At 45.4% G+C, this 14,134-nt stretch overlaps 1 protein-coding gene across 1 annotated transcript in view; it reads right to left on the reverse strand.

The window, feature by feature from the left end:
• LOC119452871 (uncharacterized) overlaps positions 1 to 12,643 on the reverse strand; it is a 36,318-nt gene extending 23,675 nt beyond the window's left edge. The window contains exons 1-4 of the mRNA XM_037714822.2: positions 12,576 to 12,643; positions 2,822 to 2,908; positions 2,650 to 2,711; positions 788 to 826 (exon numbers count right to left, since the gene is read on the reverse strand). Coding sequence (XP_037570750.1) covers positions 788 to 826; positions 2,650 to 2,711; positions 2,822 to 2,897 — 177 coding nt within the window. The 5' untranslated portion in view covers positions 2,898 to 2,908; positions 12,576 to 12,643. The remainder of the gene's footprint in view (positions 1 to 787; positions 827 to 2,649; positions 2,712 to 2,821; positions 2,909 to 12,575) is intronic.
• Between the last annotated feature and the right edge of the window lie 1,491 nt (positions 12,644 to 14,134).

A 14,134-nucleotide genomic window follows, 5' to 3' on the forward strand; every position in this document is an offset into this window, starting at 1 on the left:
TGTAAAACAGGCTTCTGGCACTGCTGCTATACTCGAACTTTCTCATCTAGACTAGGCCTGGCTACTCGGGAATAACCGATCCTACCTGTGGCCAAATTTCCCATTTTTCAGATTTAATAACGAAGAAGAATGGTTCCTAGCCTGACTGCGCCCTCGACTCCTAACACCATACAGAGTTGAATGTGGACGTATTTGCACTTGCCCACGCTTTTAGTTTTAAAAAATCAGTAAATTAAATATGGACCTTTACTTACTCATTTCCTTATGACATTTCTGTCTATTCATTTGCTAATGGCATATTGTGGAGAAGCCGCCGAATATATTTCTCAACACTTCCAACGTCAACTAAATCAATCAATCAATCAATCAATCCGAGGTGGACTTTAGAAAAACATGGCTTGGAGATTTATTGTTGAAGAGTAGGGAAACTCATTGAAAGAAGCGTTACCTTTTATGTTTATGTTATGGTGTGAAAATATCGAGATATTGAATTGGTACCACCAAATCGAACCACGGATCTTAAAGGCCGAAACAAAGCACACCAGAAAGGTAAAAATAACGGGCGTGGTGACGACAGCGATCACGAAACGGGATATGCCGCATAAATCTGACCATCCATACTCCTACTTCTGTGTGGCGGACCATTCGCGACAGTCGTGAGACTATCACAAGCTGTGGACATGACAAAGCCTAGTCCACTTTCACATTCTTCACGGAAACAGCATTGGTAATGTAGAGCGAAATGCAGAGGAAAACGTTACGCATTAACATAACCAAATGAACTCACCCGAGTTAGTCCACAGAGGTTCAGCGTTCCGTTCAGACACTGCAAAACAAGCATCCCAAAGCAAGAGTGCATTATAATATGCAATACGCACCGTAATGCATCTGTTGGGCGGGTCTCGGCCAACGAATAAAAGTGGCATAGCACGTGGAACAAAGGCGAGCACTGCCATATACAGACGCATTGCCATCAGACTAGCTCCTCGGTTTGCCCTCAAATCCCAACCCTTGCACCCACCGCAGACCACGTGACCTCCAACACGCGGCGCGCGGGCCGCGCATGCGCACTTCGCATGCGGGGCAGACGGGAACGACGAAAACTCGCTTTGAGTGTCTCAATAAAAATTTATGCAAGAACGCTGGCCGCTGTGTCCGAGGTCATGCTTCAGAAACTGAAGGCTAAATAAAAACCAGAGGCATGCTCAGAAAAACAAGGTCTGAAGTTAATCCCTAAGTGCAAAACGTTTCGCACAATTTGAAAGAAAACGTAACACAATAAAAGTGCCAGTAAAATACATGGACAAAGAACGACGGAATGAACAGTAGCTCGTTTTCTTTGTCCTTGTTTTCTTTACTCCCGCTGTTACTCTGTTACCACGAGTTACCAACTATAGCTCGAGCAATACTTTGCTGAAAAATGTGTTGAATGGCTACGAAGTGTCTACTGTCTTTTCCGTGCCATGTAAGCTGGCTCGGCTGTGGCCATGAATTTCAGGACCACCAAATATGCCCCTGTGTGGGTTCCGCTTACTTCACGTGCACCGTTGACGTAGTCCACGAAGCTCCGCTCACATGCAGAAGGGTCGATATCGCACTGACAGCTCGTTCCATAAATGATTGATTCTGGGAACATGATATTTTTTATCGAGAATTGTGATAGCGTCGTACACTATACTTGTGAGCATATGTTTCCAAGTGTTCGAATTCTGGATAAGAGTGGAGCCAGGCTTGTGACATCATTAACTAGCGTGAAAAAGACAGCGGACGACAGCAAGAAGCACACATGACAGAACGCTGTATTTTTCGTGCTAGTTAATGATGTCTCAAGTCTGTAATAAGCACCAACTATATAGCCCAACTGTCTTCTCTAATTGTCCAGACAGACTTTCCCTGCGGGCGTTCGTAAGAAATTTGTGCTACTTGAGGTTCTCCTCAATGTATGTTGGAAAGCTTAAACGTTGGCGAATTGCTAGAGTAAGAAATGAAGCTCCGCAAGAACGCACGCATTTTATATCCATGTCCTTCTCTGTATTTGTCATATTCTGATTACATTTACAGGAATAATCACATGCACTCAGTTTTTGTGAAAGCTTCAACATTAACCTGAAAAAGCCCAATGCATTATTTTTCATACGCTGAGTTTGAACACCTCCAAATGCTTACTTAAGCGCGGAAAGCTTACAGCTTGGGCCATTGTGACGTTTTTGACGCGCTGGAGCGAATTTTCAGTTTCGGATATCCCAGCAATACAATTACGTAATAATTACTGTACTAATTAATTTTAAAATAGCGTTTCATTGTGCAGAGGTGATTTGGGTTTCATTAACTTCTTTGATCTGGAATCAAATTTCAGCTTTGTAGCGTTGAATATTTTGATTAGTTGCGAGGAGTGGTTTCACATTATGTGCTCAGAGGCATCGTCTGCTGAAAGCTCTCGGGCACCGTGAAGGCCATGGTTGCGCCTCTACAGCGGCATCGACGCAATTGTGGATAGTTCAGTGTTTGCCATACTTTGTAGCTTCAAATATCAAAACACTTATGCACTTTGAGCTGTTAGAAATGTGATCGCACAATCGCTTTTTCGTTGTTGTTGTTGTTTTGCGCCAGGCACAATTCATCACTTGTGGAAGCACTGCGTCACCGTACCTCTCTGATGCCCATGACATCTGGAATTTGCACCGCGTGGCATCGCGTTGCTGGGCTGGTTTCTGAAAACACAGGAAGAGGAGGACGACAATAAGTGGGAGTTTTGTTTCATGCAGCGCTTTCTCCCTGCCGTTGTCTAAGTTTTCTTTAGGACTACGAAGCCATGCCTCACTTTGATCGGCGGTTGCTTGGGATGTGACAGATACAATGATGATCGCACAGAACGCTGTTGCCAGCAATGTGAACATGACGGGCACAGCTGAAAAGAGACAAAAATAAAACAATGCACTGTAAAAAAATGTATGGTAATTTTAGTGAGATAACTTTCATGTTTCTCCCTTTTTCTGCAGTTTCACTCAAATATTCAGTCGATGGCCTTTTCCGTCCTTTTTGAGAAACAGTTTGTTACGTAGTTGATACGTTTATGGGAGTTTATCACTCTAAATACTACTAATTGTTCGACCGTGTTTTTTTATTGTCTATTGTACCCACCCCCTCTGCAACGTCCTTTGGGCCCTAAGGGTATTGTAAATAAATAAATAATATAAATAAATAAATAAATAATGAATAAACTTGCATAACAAGCGTGCTTTCTTAACCTCTCTAGGCGCAGTACTATCTGTTGCACCATCGGTGTAAATGCTTAGAGAACGATATTGTTTCTGCATTTAGGTTTTACATACGATTCTTTCACAAGCTGCGCAGCGCAATCAGTAAGAACATGTCAAATGCTACCCATCAAATGGTGAAACAAGGTAGCGGGTACTGTGAAAACTTAAGTCAATATCTTCTCGCAAACGTCTATAGATTTCTGCAAAACTTCTACGAAGAACATTCTTGCATAAACTAATAAAGCAGTGTTAAACATTTTCATACAAGTATCACAGGCGATAATAAATGAAACGAAAATGTAATTTTTCCAAAGCAATGTCATAAGTGTCAGCGTTTCAGTGTACGTTTCAGTTGGATGATTATGCACATGAAGGGTAGGTATAATCAAGGTAATCTTCAGTCGCATTGGTATATCCGCTTTCGATAAGGTGTTTATAGCTTCTCCTTTCTAGAATTTTGAGCGATGAATGGTTTCTTTGTATGATGTTAATTTTCTATATAATACGTATTGCTCGCTTTCCTGTCACGGCACAAGACCATCTCGTGCTCTCAATAGTCCATTACTGTCGCTACAGAATTTTGGCACATTGTGTGAAAGAAAGATGAGAAACACGAGAACAAGGTGAGAGCAGGAGCCAACGTTTCGACAAATGGACTTGTCCCATTCAAGTTATGAAAAAAAAAAGAGGAAGATAGAGGTGGGTGGGCGGAGAGGTAGCACCTTTAACTGGTAATACGGTATATGTAGGTCCAGAGTTTCAGTGCTTTTGGAGCGCCGCGAATTTTGGCTTTACTTCTTCGTAAGCCTCTCGAAAAGCCCTTTGGGATTCCTGGGGCCATAACCGGCAGACATCAAAACAATGAGGGAAGTGAGTCCACAACAGCTATGGCAATATATATATATATATATATATATATATATATATATATATATAGTTCTTCGTTTTCGGTTTTTAAGTTTTTTTGAATTCGGGGGGTAAAAAACGGGTGCTATTTTTCAAGCTGATAATCGGGAGACGTCTTTTTTTTTTGTGTGGAACCATTCCGAAATTCGGGCTTTTCCGGGTTAAACTTACAAATGTACTTAGTAATAAGTTGCATTTAACATTTTTATTTCTTATTATTTTTTATTTTTTATTTTTTAACGCTCACGCGTTAGAACTAGGGATATGTTTCAAGCTGGTAATCAGGGGGATATCAGGGTTTTCTAGCAAATACTCTGAAGTTAGGCGTTTGCTTGGAAATTACTAATAACGACAGCAAAGAGCACTGATAACTTCAAGGAAATGAAACATTTTATTTACGAAAAGCTGGTCATAAATTTTTTGCACATCCTTGTTAACATACACTATCATCTGCATGCTGCAACATGTCGGTCTCCAGCCGAGACCCGTACGATCTTTGAACGTATCTCAGCTGAGAGGAAGTTCTCTCGACATCGCAGCTTCCATTAGCCAGGCACAACAATGTCAGTGCAACAATGTCAGTCAGCAATTCAGAGTTCGGCGGGCTCGATGGGTGATTGATTGAGAGCCGTGTAGCGTTCACAGTGCTGCACGCAACTTGTGAAATGAACTTTAGGTCACTGGAGTTAATTTAAGCGAACAGGATCTAACTTCGTTGTTCTGAGAACAGGGTAGCTAGCGCGTGTGCATCGCAAACTCCGTGCAGCGTAAAAAACAAAACAAAAAAAGATAAGATAAGTAGGTTGCTATGTGGTTTTGGAATTGGAGGAGAACTCGTGTTGAACCCGATTCTCTTGAAACGTGGTCGGGGTGCGAAAATCGGCAGAAATCGGGTTTTACCCGAAAACGAGCAATCCCAAACATATACTGTTAAACAATCAGTCTTACAAACTATATAGAGGAGGTCCCAAATTGCAGTCACGATAAACCTATCATATGCCTATAAATCTCTTGACGTCACCAACCCATCTGTCGCCTTTGTGTGTGCTTCCCCTCTCTTGGCACCAATTCTGGTCCGCTGATAGAGTACGTGATTTTCATTAAGATAGTTAAGGAGAGGTTTCTCTGACATGACAATTCTGCTCAAAATGATGGCGATAACTATCAGAAGGAAAGAAAAAAGACATCATTTCTAAAGTTCGCGTCCGCAGAATATTAATGTTCACGCTATACAAACGTTCACGAAATATTAGTGTTCTTGGGGAATTGGCAGATTAGGCACTCTCTAGGGTGCCACATTCCAAGAACAATACTCGCAAACGCAGACTTAAAAGCCACAGAGACACGAAAACACTAGGAAGCTCGTGCGCAAGTATATATATGTGCTTTTCAAAAGATCAAAATGAACAATGAAAGCAATAATAAGAAAAGAAGAACAAAGCGATTAGAGGTACCGTAAACTTATTCACCAACTTAGTGATACTTTTTATTCCTTCAAAAGCTGTACTATTTATCGCGTGCCGCAATGTGTTACTGTTTTTCTGATGTCCATGCATGACGCCAGATTCTTAATTTTTTTCACATTATGAGGTCTTACGTGCCAAAACCACGATATGATTCCACGTCGATCACTTTCCATTGCATTTACCGTTTCGCATTTCACTTGTTCAATATGGGGAGATGAAGATTCCGAGCTTTGTTTGTATCACACACACAACCGTAATGAGTGTTGGAATTTGTTCCTAGCTCGGTATCATTGGTCAATCGTATTATTAAGTCCAAGTGCTGTATGCTGTCTGCAGTCACACCTCTCGTACGCTTACTATTCGCTATACTAGGACGGGGGATTAGAGAGCTTTCATGCCACGTTTGTGGATTTCTTCTCTGCTGCACTTTTGTGGAAGAATACAGGAATTAATGAAAAATGGTACCCAGTAGCCAGCTTCTCCCCTTTTCCTTTTGAGCAGCTGACTTGACAGGTTTTAGGAAAAGCTCGTATTAGGACACAACAAATGGCCGCACAACGCCAACAAAGTGACACGGACCTTGCGCCGTTTCTTGAAGGCCAACTGCAGAGAAATTTTGGACCCACTAAACATGTATATAGTTTTAAGGTGGCGTAGATGTAGAGGAACCGCCGTGCAAAATCTCACGTTGAAATATTTGGCGTTTTTGATACCGAAACTGAAAATAAAATGCCGCCATTACCGCTTGCGGGAAGTGACGCATGACCTAGAAAGTTTGGCTCGGAGAGGGTGTGCTGGGATTTGGGTCATAGCGACATCCATAAAGTGCACGTGTCATCGGCTCAGGATGTATTTTAATATCTGCTAACAACAACAACAAAACTATATGATTACCAGCGCTGAGACGTTTTACAGGTTGCCTCGGGGGCATATACTACCTGTTAATAACAAATTTTGCCAAAGTTATGTTGCAAATGTCCTTTAAGGCCGTCTTCTTTGGAGAAATCAAACATTTCTTTCCGCAGCTGATGTGTGAATTTATGAGAATGCGCCATCTTTGAATAAGAATGACCAGTGGGCGCTGGTGAAAATAGCGGCGGAGAATCGACCACGAACCTACTGGAATTTGGGAGACGACGTTACATGCAAACTTGTTGAATGCTACACCTTGAAGTCTCTTCTCTATAGCCAGACTTTGACTGATGCATCATCCTGATGAGATATCGAAAACAAACGCGCGAGATATTAGAAGCCTTTCATACTCGTAAGAGTGGTATATTTTGAGTCAGTATGAAGCCTCCGTGTCATTTCCCAAGAAAGAGTTGTCATATACCTTGAATATGTGATGTGTAAATGCGTACTGCTTTCGTGCACTTAGTGATATATGTAGCCTTTTACTACGAATGGACCACGGTTGCTAGCCAGCGCTTGTGTATGTTGTCCTCTCTTGTCCTGTTCCAAAGCGTAGCATTTTTTTTTCTCTCTCCCAAGTATGGCGTCGACCGGCCCAAATTGGAACAATACTGAGATTGGGTGAAAATTCCCCCAAAACCATGGCGAGATGACCGCCCCTCCTAAGTTGAATACGGCATCTTAATTTTCGTGTGGTTATCCCTCTTGAATTTTGAGTGAAGAAGATGGCCTCGCCACCACCAGTGAAACAGCAGAACCACCAAACTCCTGCATCACCCTCCCACCACCCTAGTGGTACCCAGTAGCCCTGACACCACACGGCTTATTCCCTTCCGACCGAAGACCGGGATAGTCCTAGAGCGAAGCTATTCGCTTAAAAAATCGTTATAATGACGTTTTCAAACGAATTTACACTATTAAACGCCACAGTCGAAATACACTTTCAACCAGCTTTATTCATGCGGCGTATGATCTAAGAACAAAGAAGTCACGTGCAGATTGAAAAACAGGCCTGTGATTCAGAGAAGGTAAACGATAAACAATGAGAACGTGTCGAACAAAGCAAATTTAAGCAGTACTCCAGTTGACATCTCCGTAATGCGAAGCGCTAACGGTTTGTTGGCTAGATAATGGTTATTAATAATCATATAACTGTTCTGTGGCGAACGATGAATACTTTTGCGACGTGTTAAGAACTTATGATGAGTGCAGTGCGGTGATGTTGGTTTTTGTGATACGTAGTGACCCAAGTTATCGTCAGAAGAGCTGCACATATCCAGTGGCGCCATCCATGCCCAATGCCCTTCGGGAAAGGTCCGCATTTTTAGGCGGCACTATCTTCGAGATCGGCCCACGAAAACGGCCAGCTAGGTAATCGCCAAATAGTTTTTGCAGAAAGCTGGGTATAACTAGTCAAGAACGCTTCGCATTAAAAAGCTCCTTGTTAATTCAAGTGCTGTATGAGCCCTTGTGTAAAACTGACTGCTTGATTGCGTAAAGCAAAATTATTCCCATATCAACTTCTCGGCAGAAGAAGCAGAAGCCGTCGCCAAAGAAACTCCGAGAATATGTAAGAGTGTAGAAATACCGAAGCTGCAATTATGGAGCTATACGTACTTTGTGTGACCGACATCGTTGTACGGCACAAAATATAATCCAGCCGTCAAATAAACAGTTTAGACTTCGCAGCTGTGTTTTCGTTAGTAGGTGGAAAACAATTGCACTTCCCACTTCGCTACATCATCATCATCATCATCATCATCATCATCATCATCATAATCATCATCATATTTATGTCTCCTACAAGACGTACGTCTTTCCCAGCAATCTGCAATTTCCCCTGTCTTGCGCCACCTGACCCCATCTTATGCCTGCAAATTTCCTCATTTCATCACACCACCTCCTTCTCTGTCGTCCTCGACTGTGCTTCCCTTTCCTTGGCACCCATTCTCGAATAATTCTCTAATAGTCCACCGGTTATCTGTCCTACGCATTACAGTGCCTGCCCAGCTCCGTTTTGTCCCTTAATGCTAACTCGAATTTCGGCTACACCCGTTTGCTCTCTAATCCATACCGTTGTTACTCCGGTCCTTTAACGTTACGCCTATAATTTTTATTTCCAGTGGCTCTTCACGCAGTCCTTAACTTATTCTCTGTCTTCTTTGTTAACCTCCGCTACGTATACAGCGAGAACTCCATACAAATTCAAGCATGCTGCCAATGGTGTCCACCTCGAAAAGCACTGCTGCACGTCTTCTCAGGATGGATGAAACAGAAATGCGTCGTAACTAGAAGGTTACAGAAAAGGAAGACTGTTGTTAACGAGAAACATGACACTATCTTGGTAATGCAAATTGGCAAGATTCTCGAACAAATTACTTCATCCAATTCAGTGATAGCCAACGACACGAGGAGAGACACAGTCTGATTTTCAGCTGCCCTTTTTTCGGCGTCGAAACTGGCGATTTCGCTGTGACACAATCTGAACTTAAGAATGCTTGCAAGCGACAGTGGGAGCCGATAAAACCATTGAGGCGCCTCCTAAGCATAACCGACGGCCCTTTTATTGCAATAGCAATTATATGGACACTTCGAGCGGATTTCTGCCGTCGTCGTCGTCGTCGCCGTCGTCGTCGTCGCCGTGAGGTTCCGTATGAAGTTCAAGGGCGATAAAATCGTCGCCGCGCGCCGTATGCGCGAGTGAAAGCGCGCAGGGGACGCGCGCTATCACGGAGAGCGTACGCACGGCGGAAAGCAAACGCGACTTCCGTCACGCGAAAGGCCGTGGGGGTATGGGAGGGAGAGAGGCGGGGCGACGCTGTGCTGCGGAACCAAATGCGCATCTTGCAACCGGGCGCAAGGAGAACTGGCCACTCTATCTCCCACGCGAAAGCAAGAAAGCGGGAAGGCAGCGCGGGAGGGAGGGGGAGGGGCAGCTTCTACTCTGCCAACAACTGCGCTTGTACTTTGCCCGCCTGTGGCGGTCGCCCGCACCGTACTTTAAAGAAATCTCCACACGGCTCTGACCTTTGTATGCGCTGTGCATTCACCGCTCTGTTTTCGTTGAAGCGATAGACCGCACGAACCTTCGCTCGCTGCGGCGGCTGCGCTTGCTGCCAGCGTTTTGGCAGTGGTTGTCTGCGGTCATTGAGTGTGATCTATTCATGTTTGCTTGTGCGCGCTGACACCACGTTTGTTAATTCAGTTAGTAAGCGAATGTGTCCAAGTTTATGCAGCCGATAAAACTACTATCCCTACTCCGAATAGCTCTCTACTAATTTGCTATCACAATTGATGCTTCGCCTTTCGGGCGAAACTGCGACATTTTTCCGTCGGTACGCACGCACGCGCGCGCGCGCCCTGACACACAGGTACTATCACAGCAAAGCGGTTCCACCGAGAAAAGTATCAGCAACGGAAAACTGAACATTGAGCAAGGCCTAATTAGTCTCTTTCTTTTACTACGACAGCAGCTAAGAGTTTAATTTTCTCGCCTGTCCGTCCATTCTGCTACGTTGTCGACAGCCGTTGTCATGATCGATGTTATTGAATCGTCGCCAGATGTTCTCGTAATCCTAAAAATTTGATTTTGATCCTCAGCTTCACCAGAGCCATAACGTGAAGACAAAAAGATGTCACAGTTTCGCCCGAAAGGCGAAACATCGATTGCGAGAGCAAATTAGTAGACAACTATACGAACTAAGGATATTAGTGTTATCGGCCGTATAACCTTGTAAACATTCGCTTACTAACTAAATTAACAAGCACGGTGTCAGCCGTGCACAGGTAAACACAAACACATCTCGCTCGAGGACCCCGGAAGCTCGCTATCAAAAGCTGGAGTAAGGAGGCGCGCCGCAGCAGTGAGTGAATTAACCTTCGTGCCGTCTCTCGCTTCAACGCGAACTAAACGTCGAAAGCACAACGCATACGAAGCTACCGGCACTAGTTGCACTTTGTCCACATCGCAGATCGTTTTGAAGATAAGCCCCGCGCGGGCACGCGCTTTTTCCACGTCGCATATCGCTTTCAAGATACGGCGCCCGCGCGGCCGCCGCCGGAGTAACCCCCCCCCCTCCCCCCGTGCCTCGTGCGCGACAGAAGAAGCGCGCTTCCGCCCCGCCTTTCTGCCTCGCGCGCGCGAGACTGAACCGCACTCGTCGGCTGACCCTCTCAAGCTTGCACTCGCACATACTGCGTACGGCGCACGGCGACGATATTACTGTGTTTCGACTTTATACGGAACATCACAGCGACGTCCACGACCATGGCAGAAATGCGCTTGGAGTGGCCATATAATTGCTATCCCAATAAAATGGCTCGCCCTCTCCGCTCTTTTCCTCAGCGAAGCCCTGGAAAACCTCCACTACAACTGCTGAGGGGCTATTTAGAAATACGAAATCGTTTTATGGCACATGAAGCGAAAAATCCGGTGTTAACATCCGATGATACCAAAACCCATGTGACCAAGTGGTGATGTCAAGTTTGACATGATGACGCAACGTGATTACGTAATCACGTCAAACGTCGTGTGATGGCGTACGTCATCCCACCAAACGTGACTTCACGTGATGACGTCTTCGTCAAGTGATGATGTTATGTGATGCCTCTTGGGGAAGTAGCACACTGTGCACTTCCCGCTTCTTTGCACTGTCTCCGGGATCGGCCCACATTTTTGTGTGAGCAAAGGTCGTGCACGCGGACACGAAAAATGCCGATGTACTAGAGGCTAACAGCTTCGCTGTAAAAGAGAAGTTCTCAACGCGGAGAAAGTTAACCGGTCTCTACACAGACAGCGGCGGCAAATAAATCGGCAGTGATCACAAGTGTTATTATCACGAGCACATGGACTACACTGTTGGGCCAAGTGCCTTCACCAAGCTGAAAGGGACCTCCTAAAATGGACAGCTGTACGCGGAACATGAGCACTTATTATCGAAGTGCTCAAAAACTCGGTCCTGACTCGCATAGTCATTATCGTTCAATAAAAACTCCACATTGCTTCACTCACCGGCAATCTCTTCCCGAAATCACCTTCGCGAATTCTTCCATAGAAAGCGTATAGTTATATCAAGCACGCTTTGATTGAATTGTAGGCCATAAAACGATATGAATTCTGATTGGAAAGCCGCCTGAGATCAATAAATCTGTAGAGCTGTTCAGATTCGTTATCGTGAAACACTGCCTTCCGCGCAAGCGTATAAAGGTTCTGTTTTCGTGCTCAAGCGAGCTCGGATATTTGTGTCGGATGATTCATCGCATTGATAATTTAAATCACGTGTACAACAAAAAGCACTGCACAAAATGTGTTGAAAGTTACCGAGGCATCGTTTATCGAATACTATTAACGTGCAATTGTTCTTCTATCAGTGTGGACGCTGCTTGACTGATAAACCAACCGAAGATCGCAACAGCGTGAAGAACAAAGCAGGAGGCCGGTAAGCCAAGCATTGCGAAGATTTGCCTTTGTTCCATTTCTGCGAAGTCGTGCGGAGGAATCTTGGAGGTACATAATGTGACAAAGTTTCAAGGCAAATGCTGCTGCCGCTTCTCATTTTTTTTTTTTTTTTTACCAAGGAATAAGCTTTGCTCAGGAGAAACACTGACGAATGTGTGGCGAATGTGATATATTGCTCGAAACATACAGCACGTTGCTCCGCTTAGTACAAATATGGTCGTGCATTACGAAATAATTGGCAGTAAGCGCCTCGTGGGTCGTGTTGGCTTCCGTCGCGCTCTTATACTTATGATGGGCATTAACAGTCATAAAAGATTCCCTACGAAACAGTGTCAAATTTCAACGTCCGCAAGTCGTTCGGACGTCATGCAATGAGGTACACCATTACATGTGTCTAAAAAAAAAAAAGAAAAGCAATGCTACGCCAAATTAGTGCAGCCTTAACACGTACAACTGCTCAGTATCTCGAAACTTTTACGAGCTGCCTGCAGGAAGGTCTCGAGGATAACACGTGACAGCCCTTCCCTAACCAGAGCGTCAAGGTCACCGGTACGCATAACGAGAGGTACGAACCAGATGGCGTCGCCGGATTTGGTGCAACGGGCCTTGAAGTCGCCGAACAACGACCAGTCGCGAGAGGAGCTTACTCCTCGCAGGTGCGAGGCCAACACTCGGCCCAGCGTCACTTGCAGAAGCGAGGCGGCGTTGGGCGAAATCATTGTTCTCCGTCGTGCCAACGCAGTTCCCCTGCGCGCACGTTCTCCTTATTGTTGGTAGCCCTGGGCTTTGGTGTTTCAATGGAGGCGCCAAAGATGACAAAGCGTGTTCGCCTTGATCGAGGACTTCTCTTTGTCTCGAAACAGAGGGCGCGTTCGCGCCAGCAGCAGCTTTTAAAACACTCGCGGGGATAACTTTAAGGGGGATTTTTTTCGCGTTGCTTCTCCGGACAGGTGCTTTACCTGGTATAGTGCTACACTGTGTAACCGTGGTGAGTCCGTTCGTTACCGATTGAAGACACATGTTGCCACAACAGCATCGCCTGCGCACCTCTAGCGCGGGAGCGCTCCGGAGATGCTTCGCGACCATTCCGGACCAATCTCTTCAACTCGACCAATCTCTTCAACTGCATGTGTAGTCGTATTGCTGTGTAGTCGTATCGGATTACTGATCCGGGGGCGCTGCTCCTAAATGTGTGCACAGAAAGTCAAATGAATTTCCCTTTCATCTGCAAGTAAGCCTCAGTGATAGATATGTCTGCAGGACTGTGTAATTAGTGACTGAAGACACTTGCATTGTCAAAATAGTGCCGAAGTGGTACTGATTATTTACTTTACTTAGACCTCAAGGCGGTTATTACGCGAGATAGCTTATCGGGCAGAAATTTCTCAGCCCAAGATGGAGTCCCGTTGCACGGATATTGTGAGCTTGACAATCGCTCCAAACATTGACCGCCCAGTGCTTGCTTCAAGTGCCAGCTCTTCGGACACTTGGACGCTTGTTGCCGTTTTCAGCTGCGGTGGACATTATACAGATAGATACTTGACATTGTGCGGAAGACTAGGGTCTGGTCCCCAGCTAGCTGGTCTCGGTCAGTCGTGAGTTCATCTTCTTTGGCCACAATGTCGCTGCTGTTGTTCTGCGCGACAGTTGAGTGCATTAGCGAGAGTTTCCACTCTTTCACTTCCTCTGTGAAGACGCCACTGCTTTTGGTGAAAGTCTGCACCACGACACCTCACTGGCTGGGCTCGTTGGCGCACCAAGTCAGGCTGCTGTAGCTTCGCGAGCAACAATTCATGCCACGTCGAAGTCTTCCAGATGCGCTGAGCCCATTAACATGGCTTTGCTACCTGACACTCTGTCACTTCCTCTGTGAAGACGCCACTACCTCTGGTGAACGTCTGCACCATGGCACCCCGCCGGCTGGGCTCGCTGGCACACTAAGTCAGGCGCTGTAGCTGCGCGAACAACAATTCATGCTACGTCGAAGTCTTCCAGATGCACTGAGGCCATTAACATGGCTGGCTCCCAGGAACAGCACTCTGCGAAGCAGAAATACACTGCCGACCAAGTGCTCAAGCAAGACGCAATCCGGAAAAGGTATGCCAGACTGCGGTCACCCGTCCTCAGTTTCA

Source organism: Dermacentor silvarum, chromosome 5 (genome assembly GCF_013339745.2).
Source record: "Dermacentor silvarum isolate Dsil-2018 chromosome 5, BIME_Dsil_1.4, whole genome shotgun sequence".
Classification (NCBI taxonomy): Eukaryota; Metazoa; Arthropoda; class Arachnida; order Ixodida; family Ixodidae; genus Dermacentor; species Dermacentor silvarum.